The sequence below is a fragment of the Mustela nivalis genome (genome assembly GCF_964662115.1).
Source record: "Mustela nivalis genome assembly, chromosome: 3".
In the NCBI taxonomy this organism is placed as follows: Eukaryota; Metazoa; Chordata; class Mammalia; order Carnivora; family Mustelidae; genus Mustela; species Mustela nivalis.
The window spans coordinates 105,241,010-105,259,510 of NC_139022.1; the positions used below are offsets into that span (position 1 = coordinate 105,241,010).

Here is an 18,501-nt window from a genome sequence, read left to right on the forward strand (position 1 = left end):
TAAAGTAAGATTTTCATGAGAATTAAAATGGAAACATAACATGAAAGCAACTTAATTACAGGTTTATTAACAATACAATACTAAAAGGATACTTACTTCATAAGTTAAAGGTTTTAATAGAACTATACTGGCAGAGAGAGGTATCGGTACCTTCAGAAAATATAAGTAAAATTGATTTTTCCCACTAGATCATAATATAAACAATTTTAATATACACCCAAATCATGACTGTACCTGTTGTCTTTTGGCTGCCATAATGTTCAGTTTATCCACTTCAGGTTTTAGGGCTTTATACTGTATTCCTAAATCTTGTTCAGTGCCAGCATTCCTCAGTTTCAAGATACCTTCTTCTACCTATATAAAACATAACTCTAAATAAGAAAAATTCTAAACAAAACAAATCTATATGTAAAAAAGATCTATACTGGGCACCTAGGTGGCTCAGTCGTTAAGCTCTGCCTTCGGCTTAGGTCATGATCTCAAGGTCCTGGGATCAAGGCTCTCATTGGGCTCCCTGCTTGGTGGGAAGCCTGCTTCTCCCTCTCCCTCTCCCCTTGATTGTGTTCCCTCTCTCTCTGTGTCTCTCTCTGTCGAATAAATAAATAAAATCTTAAAAAAAAAAAGATCTATACTATTTTATTCCTTTTAACTGCTACTCGGATAGCACTCTAAACTTTCTCTTCAGTTTACATGGCCCTCAAATGTATGAGCAACTACTACATGGGATGATTATACTGACTGTTATCTAAAATGATAGAATTTAACACATCTTGGTTTCTCAACTCTGGAACTCCAGTAAAAGGAAATGCTTAATCACTACTGCAGAGGGAAGGAGTCAAAACAGTACTTTTGCTACAAGTTCTTCACTAAAAATCAAGACTACACAGGCTCATAGCACAGCCAGTCTGAGGTACACTTCGAGAAGAGCTGAAAATGGAAACTAAAAGAAAACATTCCTGCTCCACTTAGGTAAAACAAGTTCAAAACCAAAACAAACTAAGGAATGCTGAATTAACTATGGGCATCAGAGCCTCACTGTGATGGAAAGAACAAATTACAGACACAGGCCTGTACTTACAACTTTCAGCTGAACAAGTAATTTGTAGACATCTGCCATGTCAGCCAAAATAAGCAGCCGGGTAACAGCAGAGAGCAAAGCTCGAGCTGCCCGAACCATGTTGCCACGCTTCACAGAAGAGCAGGGATCATCTGCAAACTCTCCTGCAGCAGTCTTCATCAAATCACCTGTTTTACAGCATGAAAAAACAAACCCATCAGGAATGAACCAAATAACTGGTCTACGTTTAAAGAAAATAATAACTCACACCTTGTATAGTTCATGCACAGAATTTAAGGGCTCTCATTTTTATTGTTTTGTTTGCTTTTGTTTGTTTTACAGCAATCACTTTAAAAAGCACCCTCATGTACTGCTGGTGAAAACATAGTATCTGGAAAGTGATTTTGGTGCTATACATAAAAAGCCTGAAAAACACTCCTTTTCAGGGGGGGCACCTGGGTGGTTCAGTTGGTTAAGTCTCTGCCTTCGGCTCAGGTCATGATCTCAGGGTCCCAAGATCAGGCCCCACTTGGGGATCCCCGCTCAACAGGGAGTTTGCTTCTCCTGCTCTCTCTCCTTCTGTTCCTCCCCACTTGTACTCTCTCAAATAAAATATTAAAAAAAAAAAAAAAAAAAAAAAAAAAAACCCACACACTCCTTTCCTCAAAGGAGCATTACATGTACCCTAAGGTGTGGGAGGGATTTCAGTGGGGGAAAAAAATGGATCTAATGTGATCTACCCTCATATCCACAGAATGATACAGAAACACAGCAACTGTTATGGAAGACCTCTACACTACATTAACAACCTCAAGAGAGACTTACTGGCATATGAAGACAAAGCTGAGTCAATGACTCATTCGTTTTCCTCAGAGTAAAACAATGACAACAGCTCAAATGCACAATATGCACCTAGTTAAGTAAATTATGTTATATCCTACAATTGACTACTATATAAATATTAACATATATATGAAAAAATGTTAACATTTATGATGAAACGATAAGCATAAAGAAAACAAAACATGTATATAACGTGTTTTTAAAAACAGGGAGATAAAAGACTGGAATCCAAAGGCAAGTAACAGTTACACTAGGTTATAATCTGACTCTTTACATTATTCTGCACTTATAAAAACATTTTCTATAATGAGGAGGTATTATATCCATAATTTTTTTTAAGATTTTATTTATTTATTTGACAGAAATCACAAGTAGGCAGAGAAGCAGGCAGAGAGAGAGAAGATGAAGCAGGCTCCCTGCTGAGCAGAGAGCCCAATATGGGGTTCAATCCCAGGACCCTGGGATCATGACCTGAGCTGAAGGCAGAGGCTTAACCCACTGACCCACCCAGATGCCCTATATCCATAATTTTAAAAACTACACTAACAACATATACAATACAGGGGCGCCTGGGTGGCTCAGTGGGTTAAGCCTCTGCCTTCAACTCAGGTCATGATCTAAGGGTCCTGGGATCGGCCTGTATCAGACTCTACTCAGCAGGGAGCCTGCTTCCCCTTCTCTCTTTGCCTGCCTCTCTGCTTGTGACCCCTCTCTCTGTCGAATAAATAAATTTAAAAATATCTTTTAAAAATAATGAATTTTTAAAATAAATAAATTTAAAAAAACGTTATTGTAGGATACTAAAATGAGCTCATTCTTTCATCTATTTACTCAACAAATATTTGCGTACCCACTATATATCAAAGTCTGAACTAGGTGTAAATGATAGAGCACACAGGAAACAGCCCACCTTCTCATGGAAGTCTGGGGGGGGGGGGCAGACAAGCAAACAATTAAAGGCTGATTAAGACAAAGGGCCTGGACTCAAAGGGCTCACAAATCAGGGAGTATTACAATGCAATCAGAATTATAACAGCCTTGTGGACAAGGGGCTATGGGATAGGAAAAACTATTTACTCATGAAGAATTTGTCTCAAAAGCCTTGCAGAAAAAAATATGTACATTAAATATTAATATTAAATAAGAGATATTGGCCTTAACCAAGAAAAAGAATTTCACCTATGTATTGAGAGCTTAGTACAGACAAAAACCAATCCACTGCTGGGGATACAAAGAACAAGATTATCTGTTTTCAAGTGGTTTATAATTCAGAAAAAGAAGAATGTGATCACACAGAAATTATGTGGCATTTTAACACAAGAGCTGTACGAAAGACAAAAGTACACAGAGTTTCAAAGCAGAAAGCACTAACAAACGGTCTGAAGAAGTGAAATGCCAGCAACAGTTTTATGGGAAATATGGTACTCTGAAAGTGACTCTACTCTGAAAGGACAGGAAGAATTTTTGGCATTAGAATTAAGGGAGTTGGGGCACCTGGGTGGCTCAGTGAGTTAAGCCTCTGCCTTCGGCTCAAGTCGAGATCTCAGGGTCCTGGGATGGAGCCCAGCATCAGGCTCTTTGCTCAGCAGGGGGCCAGCTGCCCCCTCTCTCTAGAGCTGCCTGCCTCTCTGCCTACTTTTGATCTCTCTCTGTGTCAAATAAATAAATAATATTTAAAAAAAATTAAGGGAGTTAGCATCTCAAGTAAAAGGAACAGCAACATAATAGCATCCAAAATTTATTAAATGTCCACTCTATGGCACTCTATGTATTTAATCCTATGAGTCACCTAGGAAGCAGGTTGTACTGGCCCTTCCTTACAAATGAGGTAACTAAAGCTTAGAAAGTTAACCAACTTAATCACAGTTACCTGACAGTAAATGGGAGAGCAAGGTTTTGTAATGCCAATGTTATGCTGTTAGAACCACTTATCAAGTTGAGATACACAGTAAGAAAGCATATTTGGAGGCTAAAATCAACAAGTCAGGAAATGACAGATGCTGGCGAGGATGTGGAGAAAGGGGAACCCTCCTACACTGTTGGTGGGAATGCAAGCTGGTGCAACCACTCTGGAAAACAGCATAGAGGTTCCTCAAAATGTTGAAAATAGAACTGCCCTATGACCCAGTAATTGCACTACTGGGTATTTTTACCTAAAGAAACAAACGTAGTGATCCGAAGGGACACATGCACCCGAATGTTTAGAGCAGCAATGTCCACAATAGACAAACTATGGAAAGAACCTAGATGTCCATCAAGAGATGAATGGATAGGGGCGCCTGGGTGGCTCAGTGGGTTAAGCCGCTGCCTTCGGCTCAGGTCATGATCTCAGGGTCCTGGGATCGAGTCCCACATGGGGCTCTCTTCTCAGCAGGGAGCCTGCTTCCTCCTCTCTCTCTGCCTGCTTGTGATCTCTGTCAAATAAATAAATAAAATCTTAAAAAAAAAAAGAGAGATGAATGGATAAAGAAGATGTGGTATATATACACAATGGAATACTATTGCAGCCATCAAAAGAAATGAAATCTTGCCATTTGCGACAACATGGATGGATGGACCTAGAGCGTATCATGCTTAGCGAAATAAGTCAAGCGGAAAAAGACAACTATCATATGATCTCCCTGATATGAGGAAGTGGTGATGCAACATGGGGGCTTAGGTGGATAGGAGAAGAATAAATGAAACAAGATGGGATTGGGAGGGAGACAAACCAAAAGTGACCCTTAATCTCACAAAACAAACTGAGGGTTGCTGGGGGGAGGAGGATAGGAGAAGGGGGGTGGGGTTATGGACACTGGGGAGGGTATGTGCTTTGGCGAGTGCTGTGAAGTGTGCAAACCTGGCGATTCACAGACCTGTACCCCTGGGGATAAAAATATATGTTTATAAAAAATTAAAAAAATAAAAATAAAAAAGAAGGCATATTTGGAGGCACAGTGCTCCAGTCTAAGTAGGTAGTGATGGACCTGTATAGAAAGAACAGAAGATGGTCACGGAAAAGCCATGGACAGAGTACAAAAAATTCCTGAGTGAAAGAAGGAAGTGAAAGTCATACACACACAGGATTGACCCAACAAAAGCACATAAAATAAATCTGAACAGGAGCTTGAGTGGCTCAGTCAATTAAATGTCTGCCTTCAGCTCAGGTCATGATCCCAGGGTCCTGGGATGGAGTCCCACATTGGGCTCCTTGCTCAGTGGGGAGTATGCTTCTACCTCTACCCCTCCCCCCCTGCTCATGATCTCTCTCTACCTCTCTCTGATAAATAACATCTTTAATAAATAAAATAAAATAAAATAAATCTGACCACATAGATGAGTCTGAAAGGCACAGTGAGAGCTCAGGAAAGAACAGAAATAGATTATAAAAAGAGGGGTCAAATGATACAACCACCTCTGATTATAAAGAGTGAGGAAAAAGGGGGCGCCTGGGTGGCTCCGTGGGTTAAAGCCTCTGCCTTCGGCTCAGGTCATGATCTCGGGGTCCTGGGATCGAGCCCCACATCAGGCTCTCTGCTCAGCGGGGAGCCTGCCTCCTCCTCCTCTCTGTCTGCCTCTCTGCCTACTTGTGATCACTCTCTCTGTCAAATAAATAAATAAAATCTTTTTTTTAAGATTTTATTTATTTATTTGACAGACAGAAATCACAAGTAGACGGAGAGGCAGCCAGAGAGAGAGAGAGAGAGGGAAGCAGGCTCCCCGCTGAGCAGAGAGCCCAATGTGGGTCTCGATCCCAGGACCCTGAGATCATGACCTGAGCCGAAGGCAGCGGCTCAATGCACTGAGCCACCCAGGAGCCCCAATAAATAAAATCTTAAAAAAAAAAAAAAAAAAAAGTGAAGAAAAAGAAAGCATGAAAGGTGACTTAAAGGTTTCAAGCTAGGATTGTAGTAAGATGGAGGAAAGGGCAAAAGCAACCATATGAAGATTTAAAAAAAAAAAAAAAAAAGTGTCCCCAGAGACTGTGGAATTAGGAGTAGGGGACAAAGACTATTGGACAAAAGAAACTAAGAGAACCATGGTGACAAGACCCAAAAAAAAAAAAAAAAAAAAAAAAAAAAAAATCAAATGCATACATACAGATCAACGGAACAGAATCTAGAAACCAAAAATACAGTCAATTAATTTCCAACAAGCTGCCAAGAACATTCAATGGGGGAAAAACTGTTGTTGCAAACAAACAGTTCTGAAACAATGGATACTCAAATGCAAAAGAATGAACTTGGACTCTACCTCACACCATCTATTTTCAGAACAGATCGAAACCTAAATTTAAGAGGTAAAATTATTAACACTCAGAAGAAAACATTAACGTAAGTCTATATGGCCTATGATTAGACAATTGTTTCTAAGCCATGACACCAAAAGGACAATTAACAAAAGAAAGATAAAACAGCATCATCAAAATTTGGAAGTTTTGTGCTTCGAAGGACACTATCAAGAAAGTGAAAAGACCAAAAGAACAGGAGAAAATTTCTAAAAACCACTATGTAATAAGGATCTGGTAGACACAATATAAAAAGAACTCTAGGGCGCCTGGGTGGCTCAGTGGGTTAAGCCGCTGCCTTCGGCTCAGGTCATGATCTCAGGGTCCTGGGATCGAGTCCCGCATCGGGCTCTCTGCTCAGCAGGGAGCCTGCTTCCTCCTCTCTCTCTCTGCCTGCCTCTCTGCCTACTTGTGATCTCCCTCTGTCAAATAAATAAATAAAATCTTTAAAAAAAAAAAAAAACTCTAATGACTAAATAAAAAGAAAATCTAATTTAAAATAGGCAAAGAAAGGCATTACACAGACATTCTGTGTTCAGCCTCATTAGCCATAAAGGCAAGGCATAACAAAACATTATCTACTAGAACGCCTAAAATTAAAAAGACAGATAATAAATGCTGGTGTAGAAAGTTGGTGGGAATATAAAATGATACAGTTACTTTGAAACACAGTCTAGCAGTCCCTCAAAAGGTTAAATATAGACTTACAGTATGATCTAATAATTCCACTTGAAGGTATATTCCTTTAACAATTTAATTCCACTTGAAGGTATATTCCTTTAACAATTGAAAACAAATAAATGTCTACACAAAAACTTACACTAAACGCTCACACAAAAGCACTCCTCATAATAGCTGAAATGTGAGAACAACCAAAACATCCATCCATCCACTAATGAATAGTTAAGTAACTGTGTTATGAGGTGCCAAGGTGCCTCAGTCAGTTAAAGCAGCTGCCTTCATCTCAGTCCAGGGTCACTGGGATAGAGCCCCACATCAGGATCCCTGCTTAGTGGGGAGTCTGCTTCTCCTTCTCCCTCTGCCTGCCATTCACTCTCTCAACAAATAAAAAATCTAAGAAAGAAAGAAGGAAAGAAAGAGAAACTGTGGTATATTGGTATATCCGTGCAATGAGACAGGTAAGCATAAAAAGGAACAAAGTATTAGTATACGCTACATGAATGAATCTTCTAAGCATATGACATGTGAAAGAAGTCAGTCCCAAAAGGCCACAAATTGCATTATTCCATTTAGGTGTAATGTCCATAATAAGTAAATCCAGAGACAAAAGCCAGGCTAGTGGTTGCCAGCGGATGGGGCAGAAAGAAAGAGGACGAACTGCTAATAGGTTTGGGGGTTCTCTCTGGAGTAATGAAAATGTTCTGGAACTACATAGAGGTGATGGCTGCACAAGCTTGTAAATATACTAAAAACCACTCAACTGTACACTTTAAAAGAGTTAGTATTATGGAAAGTGAATTATGGCTCAATAAATAAAGAGATAAAGAGTATCAAATGCAGTGACCTGAAAGAGCACAGGCCTCAGTGTTGGAGATAAGCCTAAGTTTTGGTTTTCCCACCTATCAGCTATGTGACTGGACTCCACTCACTGTTTTCTCTTCTCCAAAGTATAGACAATATTTTGCTGTGAGGGACAAATCACGTAAGATATCTAAAATGTATCATTCATTACCTTGCACTAGGAAACAATACAGGGTTGGCAGAAATTATTATTATTATTAATTAAAACTAGGTAAGACAGAGAAATGGGATTCCTTGTGTTTCGTGAGCATCCATCCGTTCAACAACCAGCTTTAAGAGCATTAATTAATGCCTTCTTGTAACAAGTGTTTACTGAACACCTTCTAGGAGCTGGGCACCATTCTAACCACTTAGGAGAGAAATTAACTAACCAGGGGTGTCTGGGTGGCTCAGTCAGTCGAGCGTCCAACTCTGGATTTCGGCTCAGGTCGTGATCACAGGGTTGTGGTGTTGAGCCCTTATCGAGCCCCACATAGAGCTCTTCACTCAGTGCGAGTCTGCTTGTCCCTCTCCCTCTGCTCCTACCCCCTATGTGTGGATGCTATCTTTCTCTTTAAAATAAAAAAAAAAAACTCTTTAAAAATAATAGATTAATTAACTAACCAGACAAAAATCCCTGCCTCCAGAGAGCTTATATTCTAACGGGGGGGGGGGGGGGGGGGGAGATGAGAAACATAATCATGTCAGTTACATAGCTGGTAAACCAGAAGTACTTGTGAGAGGGCGCCGCAGTGACAGAAAGGACAAGGAGAGTGGGGATATAATGTATCATTTAAAATAGGGGGATCAAGGCAAGCCTCACTGAAAAGGCACCACTTGAGGAGTGTCTTAAAAAATGAAGAACAGGACAATCTATCTTACAAAATCACTCCAAGCAGAGGGAACACCAACTCAAAGGACCTGGGACAGATGCACACTAAAATGATCCTGGAAAGCCAGGGACACCACTGCAGCTGGCAAGGAAGAATGAGGAAGAGCAACTCTGCGGGAGGTGAAACAGGCAAAACAAGACCGCTCTTTGAAGAATCTGGTCTGCAACCAGTAGGAGAAGTCAAGGGCCTATTAAAGAAAATTTTTTTCCAGGTGTATGTATGTATGTATGTATGTGTGTGTATGGGCAGCAGTATTACGGGAAAGAATAGGATCATAAAATTGGATGTCACACAGATAGAAACTGTAGCTTCACCACTAAACAGGTCTCACTTCCCGACAACTATAAAACAGAGATAATATAAGTAATCCTCACTTTGCATAGTAGTAGAGATCCACAAAAGTGATCACGCAAGCTGTAACACTGCAAAGTAATCGTACTATATGGGAAAATTATGATTATACTATAATCTTTAACATTTTTTGACAAAATGTTAAAAGCTCCTTTACTACTAATTATAAATACCCAGGTAAATGAAAATAGTACAATTAATATTTATTTAATACATTTTAATTCAAAACATTATTAACAACGAGAATTAGTGTTTTTTTCTTTGTAAGAGAACTATTCCAAGTAGTTTTGTGGGTTTTTTTGTGGTTTTTTTGTTTTGTTTTGTTTTGTTTTGTTTTTTTCCCCAAAAAGACTTTGAGAGAGGGAGGGAGTCCAACACAGGGCCCAACCCCAGGACCCTGAGATCATGACTTGAGCCAAAGGCAGAAGCCTAACCAAATGGGCTAGGTACCCCCCAAAGTCATTTTTAAACAACACTTGCCTTCTTCAGCATTTAACTTGGGATACTAACAATGCATCTCTTCTACTATTAGGCAAATTGTCCTACTGCTTTCTAAATCTGGATCACCTTCCAACATTGTACTATTTGCACTTTCAATGTCAAGAAGTATCTTCAAGGGCGCCTGGGTGGCTCAGTGGGTTAAGCCTCTGCCTTTGGCTCAGGTCATGATTTCAGGGTCCTGGGATCAAGTCCTGCATCGGGCTCTCTGCTCGAAAGGGAGCCTGCTTCCTCCTCTCTCTGCCTACTTGTGATCCCTCTCTGTCAAATAAATAAACAAAATCTTTAAAAAAAAAAGAAAAGAAAAAGAAATATCTTCAAAGGTTCCTTTAGTGTAAAGGTTTTGAAGACACCACTTCCTCTTGGACATCATCATCCTTTTTGTCACAACCACTTTCTTCTTCTGTGTCAGTAACTCTGCTTTCACTAAGTTCCTGACTGTACATTTAGAGTCTCTTTCTTTTTATAAAAAAGATTTTTTATTTTGAGAAGGGAGAGCAGGGGGAGGGGCAGAAGGAGAGGTAGAGAAAATCTTTTTTCTTTAAGTCTCTCTCTCTTTTTTTTTAAGATTTGTATTTACTTATTTTAGAGAGAGCCAGAGAGAGAGAGAGAGAGCATGAGCAGGAGGAGCAGAGGGAGAGGGAGAAGCAAGCATGCAGGGCTGGATTCCAGAACCTTGAGATCGTGACCTGAACCAAAACGACAGCTGCTTAACTTAGATTTTTCTATTTATTTATATGAAAGAGAGAAGTCGCATGTGACTGTGCAAGTAGGGGGCAGAGGAGGAGGAGAGAAAGAATCTCAAGTGGATTCTGTGCTGAGCCCCACGTGGGGCTCAATCTCAGGACCCAGAGATCAGAGATTGAGCTAAAACCAAGAGTCTCCTGGTTAAGGAACTGTACTACTTAGGTGCCTGCCCCTAGAGTCTCTTCAAACAGCAGTGATGTCAACACATTCAGTCAACTATTTCTTCTTTAACTTAACATTATTTTCTTAAATTTTTTATTTTTTATTAACATATATTATTAGCCCCAGGGGTGCAGGTCTGTGAATTGCCAGGCTTACACACTTCACAGCACTCACCATAGCACATACCTTCCTCACAGTCCATAACCAAACCACCCTTCCCCAACCCCCCTCTCCCCACCCCAACCCTGAATTTGTTTTGTGAGATTAAGAGTCTCTTATGGTTTGTCTCCAACCAAATCCCATCTTGTTTCATTTTTTCCTTCCCTACCCCCCAAACTCCCCACTTTGCCACTCAACTTCCTCGATCATTTCTCTGACTGACTTATTTCACTCAGCATAATACCCCCTAGTTCTGTCCACATTGTCGCAAATGGCATGATTTCATTTCTTTTGATGGCTGCATAGTCTTAATTTACATTCTATTCAAATTTAAATCCCAAGTTTATCTTTTTTTTTTTTTTTTTTTAATTTACCTGACAGAGAAACAGGGAGTGCAGGAACACAAGTAGGCAGAGTGGAAGAGAGAGAAGTAGGCCTCCCGTTGAGCAGGGAACCCAATGTGGGGCTCGATCCCAGGACTCTAGGATCATGACCTGAGCCAAAGGCAGATGCTTAATGACTGAGCCACCCAGGCACCCATATCATTTTGTTTCTTTGCTGCAGTTTCATCTTTGTTAGCAAATTTGTTCTTTCAAAGATTCCTGTTTGTAAAAGGGTTCATGTTGGGTTTATCACTGGGAGATAAGGAGGAAACACAACCAAAGACAGAATGAACTACACAGTTGCACAGTCACCAATTACCAAGAGACTTTGAAAAAAGGGACATGACTGCTCAGTGAGCATAATGCACATTATTATTTATGTAGTAGCTTGTTCCCTTAAGAGCTAGCAACCAAGTCCGTTTTTCATGCGTTCACTCACAGTTTAGTTACCATGGTAACTAAATTTGGAACCACATTGGTGGAGGATTGGTTTTTTGGGGTATTTTTAAGATTTTATTTTAGAGAAAGAGAGTACTAGCAGGGTAAGGGCATATGGAGAGGGAGAGAGAATTCTAAGTAGACTCCATGCTAAGTGCAGAGCCCCATGTGGGGCTCAATCTCCCCCCCCACCCCCCACAGATCATTACCTGGCCAGTATCAAGCATAGGATGCTAAACTGAATGAGCCAACAAAGCATCTCAAAGGACTGGTATTATTTAACTATACTGTGTAAGTGAAATTTGTACATACTGGAACCATGCAAAAGTAGGATTGTCTATACCTACTTACGGTTGCTGTAGAGATAAAGACAAATGTTCAGTAAAGTGCTTCTAACAGTGCCTGCACTCCCATACTACTATCACTATTGGAATTACAAATAGATGAAGAGGGAGAGGAAGACTAATAGACATGGAAGACATGGAAGTGAAGAATGAAGATTCTGGATCATAGAACACACAGAGCCATGAAAGGGGGAAAGAAGGTTCTTGGACCCTCAGATAAGTTTAAAAGCAGAGGTAGCAAGAGGCTGGCTTCCAGGCAGTATGAAGCTCAGCACTGTTGGATAATCTCATTTGTTCCGAAACAGTGAGTGAGGCTATCCTAAAAATTGAGCGGGGTGGAAAAGGAAGTGAGCGTTGGGGGAGAGTGAAATAAACTCAAAAGCAGCTGTTAGTGGAAATGAAAAAGAGAGTTAAACTGGGGTAAATAAAACTGTAGGCAGAAGAAAAGGCCCAGATTAGGCCAACAAGTGAACTTAAATTCTTAAAAATTATAGTCTTTCTAAAATGAATGAAAATTCTTTAATAATTACCTTACAATCAAATGGATAAATGTTGTAGATAATTTTAAATTTAATTTTAATCACTTAACCTCACTGTACTAATCCAAGTTTTCACCAACTCTAATCCCTCTTTCACCAAAACCTCTCCTTCTAAATTCTCACTCCCACACAGGTTCCTCTTCAAAAGCCTCATGCATTCTACAGCTAACATATCATTCCAAACTAAAATCGGGCCAAATGACAACAAATAAGTGGAACGAAGAAAGCAAATTAAGTACACATACATCTATGCTAATCTGTTTTAGCTCAAAGCCATAATGACAAATCTTTAATTTCACAGCTAACAGTGTTAGTAATTAAAAAAAAAAAAAGTCAGAAATATACTGTATGGTGGTCTAAAACCTTTGTATTTTCTCTACTCATGAAACTATGAACAAATATATTAGTAAGTCATTAGCTAAAAACAAGGTCCTCCGGCTTCTGCTGAATGATCCTCTCTAAAAGGAATATGAGACTAAGAATGATTTGAGATACTAAATTTTAAAAAATAAATAAAAAGAATCAAGAATTCTTTAAAAAGGACACCTGGGTGGCTCAGTCCTTAGGTGTCTGCCTTCACATCAGGTCATGATCCCAGGGTCCTGGGATCAAGCCCTGCATCAGGCTCTGCTCTGCAGGAAGCCTGCTTCTCCCTCTCCCACTCTCCCTGCTTGTGTTCCCTCTCTCGCTATGTCTCTGTCAAATAAATAAAATCCTAAAAAAAAAAAACCTCTTTAATGTCTCTGGAGTGTTGGGCAAGTCAGTCTCTCCCCAAAAGAGACTGAAAAACTGTTTCAGGCACCCATCAAAAGAAGATATGTGTGAGGCTTTCTTTCCAAAATAAAGGAATTAAGTCACACTGCAAATGGGTACTGGGTTTCTGTTTAGGGTCATGACAATGATCTGAGATTGGGTGTCCAAAACTCTGTCAATTTACTAAGAAAACGGAATCATGTGATACATGAATTACAAGTCAATACAGCCACGACATGAGCAAAAAGAAAAAAAAATTGTCAATGTCAATTAGTTTACAGAGCATACTTTTTAAATATTTTATTTATTTATTTATTTATTTGAGAGAAAGAGAATGAGAGAGAGAGACCATGAGAGGAGAAAGGTCAGAGGGAGAAGTAGACTCCCTGCTGAGGAGGGAGCCTGATGCAGGACTTGATTCTGGGATTCCGATTTAGAACAGGACAAAAATCAAAGGCTTTCTAAAGCATCGAATATCTTCGGTAAACTCCCTTGAATGCAATCCAACTTTGTATGAAGTTATAGGGAAAGAATATGCTTGTCAACAGTGTGGGGTAACAGGGTATTCGAGAAAGACAAAAAATAGAAAGAAGGGCTGGTTTTTCTTCTCTGGAGCCTAGGAAATGAGATACTCTGCTTTGCTGCTCTCCTTTAAAATACAGAACGTTACAAAGTGATGTTAATGAATATACCCAATTCTCCCAGAATACCATATGGATTAGATAAAACAAGGTGCTGGTACTAGGCCTGAATCCCAACTTTGCTATTCAGCACCTGTGTGAATTTGGGTTGCTTCATGTCTACCTGTTTAGTCTTCTGTAAAATGAGAATACCATTATCTCAGCGCACGAGGGTGTTTTGAAAACTCAGGTAATGAATGCAGAGCTCAACAAATACTTCTGTGTCCCTTCCGCTTTCCCATCTACTTTCTTCAATTATTAAACCTATCCAGAACATGATCACTGCTCACACACCAACTGTCTCTTATGTTTTTAGAAATAAAGTCAGGTTAGCAAGTTTCTTACAGGATAAAAGAAAATTAACTTTTGATTTGTAATATGAAGCAGTATTGGGGGGATCCTCCCTCACTTCAATCTTCATAGTGCAGACAGTAGAAAAAACTTGTCCTTTCATGGTAATGGCTACAAAATGTGATTTTGTTCCCCTTATTGGGCCTTAGTTTTTCCATATGTTAAAAAAAAAAAAAAAAAAGGAATTAAGCCAATCTGAGGTTCCTTCTACTTTTTAGGAACTGATTATCTCCCTCATCTATCCCATTTACAACTTCACATCCCATAAAGCTCACGCCTTACAGCAAGAACAGCTCCCAACCCCAGTGCTATAGCAAAGTGTCTCAGGTCCTCGGAAATTCAGGTATAAAAATATCCCAACAGCCTTCAAAAGTCCCCCAAGAAACCCAACAGATAAGTAGCAAAGTTGTATCTTCCCTAAAACAACACTAAGGTAAGTCTAATATGCTCCTTAGCCAGAACCTTTTCTACCTTGAAGTCCAGAAAAAGACAAGAACTTTGCCAGCCCAGCAGAGGAGCATGGCTTACCTTCTATAAATTACATAAACTGCTGACTTCAGGTCCCTTTATTAATGGAAATTTTTTTTATATTTCTACCATAAATAGCTGATATATTAATAATCTGTACTGCACGAGGAAAATGGAAATCACAGGGGCTCCTGGTTGGCTCAGTCAGAAGACCATGTGATTGTAGATTCTGGGTATAGAGATTACTTTTAAAAATACACAAATAAACTTTAAGAAAGTAATTAAAAAACCTAACCAATGGCCACTGAGTGCCACTGCAAAAAGAAAAAAGTAAAATTAGCATATAGTAGAAAATGTAAGAGCTTTGTGAAATCAGCTGTCTTAAGAAGCTTATCTAAAATATGGGTAAGCACTTTACCCCCAAGGGGCCATTTGCAACCCCAATCTCATTATTATTTTTGTTTAGTTGCTGCAGGAGTTCAACATGGTATTATATAGACCATAAGTAGGTTATTTCTTAAATACAGTATTTTATGGGACTACATTGGTATCAACCACCAAATACAGAGGAAGATTTTAAAATATCCACCTCAATATGCTTTAGAGGATCACAAACATAGCCCTGTGTCAAAATGACAGAAGTTTCCAGAAAAGGTGAAAACCATTTACCATCTCAAACATGTTCGAATTCCTTATTTCAGGATCAATTTCAAAGCCATATGTGGAATTCTGATTCTCCCTCTTCTAGTGATTTCCCAAATGACCTTGCACAACTCATTTTGATTTCTACCTCAAAATGATTTTTTTTAAGATTTTTTATTTATTTATTTGACAGACAGAGATCACAAGTAGGCAGAGAGGCAGGCAGAGAGAGAGGAAGGGAAGCAGGCTCCTGCTCAGCAGAGAGCCCGATGTGGGGCTCGATCCCAGGACCCTGGGATCATGACCTGAGCCGAAGGCAGAGGCTTAACCCACTGAGCCACCCAGACGTCCCTCACAATGATTTTAAATACCTCAGTTTTTTTTTCTTTTCAATCAACTATCTCATTCTATACTTGTCAACAATAGCAGCCTTCAGTCTTCAAAATAAAAAACTGTCCTATTTACCATATCCCTTTTAAACTTTTAAAAAAGGAGTATTAAAATTTTGGCCATAAAAATATTAAAGAGAGTCTCTAGGTTTCTGATTCAAAATAACCCCCTTAAATCATATTACTCTATAGAGGATAACACAATCATTAAATACTATATTGTACAAGAGTACTTAATGATACTGAATGATGTTCAGGATCCATTAAGCAAAAAAAGCAAATTACTCTAAAAAAGTAAATGACTCAACCACAACATATTTCTACCCATGTAAGGATATTCACAGAAAACAAACATTAGGGGCCTACAACAAAAATTTAACCATTGGTTTCATCTCTGGGTAGCAAAATTATAACTAATTTTTATTTTCTTCCCTTTTTCTTACTATCAAAAACATTCACTGAAGAAAATTAGCTTTTAAAAAAAGTTTTTAGATTCACAGACCTGTACCCCTGGGGATAAAAATATATTATATGTTTATAAAAAAAATTTTTTTTTAAAGTTTTTATTTCTACCCAAGGAGTAACCAAGAGGAAAGGGGGGGAAAAGAAAAAAGAGCAAGCAACCAACATCACAAAAGAAGTCTGTTAAAAATCAACCTGTACTTGATAGCTAGGCCATCTTTACAGAAAAAAGTAAAAAAATCCCAATCCTGAATTTGAATAGTTTAAAGTTCCCTATCATGGGATTCCTAATTCTTGAAAGTTACTTTTTCAATACTCTAGGTCCAATTATAGGCCTACTTTATACCAAATTCTCTTAAATATATCTGATTAATGGATCTCACCAAAAAGTGATACACCAGTTACTTCTTCGTTATTCTGCCAATTTCATTTTTATAAAATAATAAACTGACAGGACCAAGGCTTCATGAAAGTATTTGCTAGCTTCAAAATAATCAAGAATTAACACCCATTTCTCAATCTGCCTCACTCCTCCCATCCCCCAAATTTTTAAATTCACTTTCCATGACCTGATAATAAAGTATTTTCCTCACATGCAAATGGAGATAAACTGGCAATACTGTTGCAAAGAGAAACAGATTTCATTACATACCCTTTATGGGAAGGACCCAAATGGTAGTATGTATGAGACATAACCCACATGTGACATGGGAATGAACACTTAATTCTCTTTCACCTTTCCATTCAACACTGGGGTTATTTGGCAAAAATCACAGACCTCTAATTAATGCTTCCGTCATTAGAGAAAAAAAGACAATGATTCAAAGAACTCCTAACAGATGCTTTAATAGAACTTTCCTGGGGGGCCATTTTTAATCCATAAAACTGCTCATCTTTTGAAGATCAACCCAGGAAATAAACATTTAATATCACGTTATATAACTACTATAAGCCCCTCTGAATCAGCTCAGAGAGTGCCTAGAAAAACAACCTACTCGCCCTTTCTCATCCCTTGGGGATAACGAAAGGAGCTTTGAAATTTCTACTTTTTTCCAGGCGACAAAATGGTTTTTAAAAAAAAAAATTAAAATAGAGTACCACACATATTCATGTTCTCATTTTCCTTACTAATTCAAGTGTGCCCTGCTGCTATTCAGAAACACTTCAAAGAGAGGCACTTACTTCCTGATTACACATTCAAATAAATGCATAACATGCATTTCAAATTGGAATCACTTTCTTAAGAAATTAACTAGTAGAAACCACGTTACTGCAACATCATGGTTGAAGTCATGCCAAAGTCAAAATTGTAATACCTAAGATAACTCCTACAGCTACACTGTACAAATATATTAAGGCAACACTATTACCCACTGTAACTTAAAACTATTATTGTGTTGGTTAGTGTTATTCATTAAATGTTTAAAGAGACAGAATAAAAAAAAAGAGAGAGGAACAATTTCAAAATGAAAGGAAACATTAGAATTTAATAACTTCTTTCTCCTTTCCTCACTTTCAAGCTGGCTATACCAGAAACCAAGTTTCTGAAAGCAGCATATGCTCACATAAGGGTAGTGATCCAGAAGCAGACAGCAAGTCAAAGAAAATATAGCCTCCACCCTAGAGACTTACAGTTTAAGTCAGAAAGACAACTTTAAGACATAAAATACCCAGATGACAACCAGTTAATGATTTTTTTGGAATTTATATATTGCCTTTCCTGCTCAAGTTAAATGAAGAGCAAGAGAAAATGAATTAAATAGTGGGAGTGGAGGAATGGGGGTCAATAATGAACAAATTTTAAATTAATCACAATCCTCAGGAACATGGGAAGGGAAAGAACTGGAATGGGTGCACTTCCCAAAACAGACCCAGCCATCAGGGCATCACATGAAAAGAGATGTCCACAATAATAAGAGGAGGACCCAGGATGAAAAATATACCAAGATGGAAAGGGGGAAAAGCTAACAGTAAGAAGCCAGAACTCAAAGAAAGAGTATGAGAAAAATCAGCTGATTTCTTCAGCTGATTTCTTGGTAGCTTTAATGAAGAAAATGATCACACTAATCCAAAAATTAACTTAACTTCTATCTTTTTCAAACTATTAAATATTTCTTTGCTATTGCTCTTCCAGAGCATCACTATTAAAACTTTTTAAAACCCATACTCAACATTCCAGGGTAGGAATACTTGTTTGTCAATTTTCTCCTGTGAAAAATCAAAGAGCCCATATATATAGATCAAGCTCATGATTCCAACCTGATTAAAATCACACTAACAAGAACAAATTAAAATGCAATCTCTCATATACCCACACAAAGCTATGTTTCAAGCCTTCACATCATGAACTTCCCAAACCCAGTTTCCACTGTCTCCTGTCTACCTCTCAAACCCTACCCAAAAAGTCATTGACAGTTGCTTTGTCCTGATCATTCACATCTGCCTTTTAATATCTATCTTCCAGCCTGCTTATATTAGATATGGGTACGTCAGTCTGAGGCTGTCAACATCTGCACTGGACAGGAGACCAATTTTCACTTCCTTCAATCTGACT

The 18,501-nt window shown here is 38.7% G+C and overlaps 1 protein-coding gene across 3 annotated transcripts in view; it reads right to left on the reverse strand.

Moving 5' to 3' along the window:
* The window catches only part of CTNNA1 (catenin alpha 1), a 316,889-nt gene that overhangs the window by 123,913 nt on the left and 174,475 nt on the right, over positions 1–18,501 (reverse strand). For all 3 annotated transcript variants that reach the window (XM_082725499.1, XM_082725500.1, XM_082725501.1), the window contains exons 4-5: positions 1,079–1,245; positions 235–354 (exon numbers count right to left, since the gene is read on the reverse strand). In XM_082725499.1, the coding sequence (XP_082581625.1) occupies positions 235–354; positions 1,079–1,245 (287 nt within the window). The remainder of the gene's footprint in view (positions 1–234; positions 355–1,078; positions 1,246–18,501) is intronic.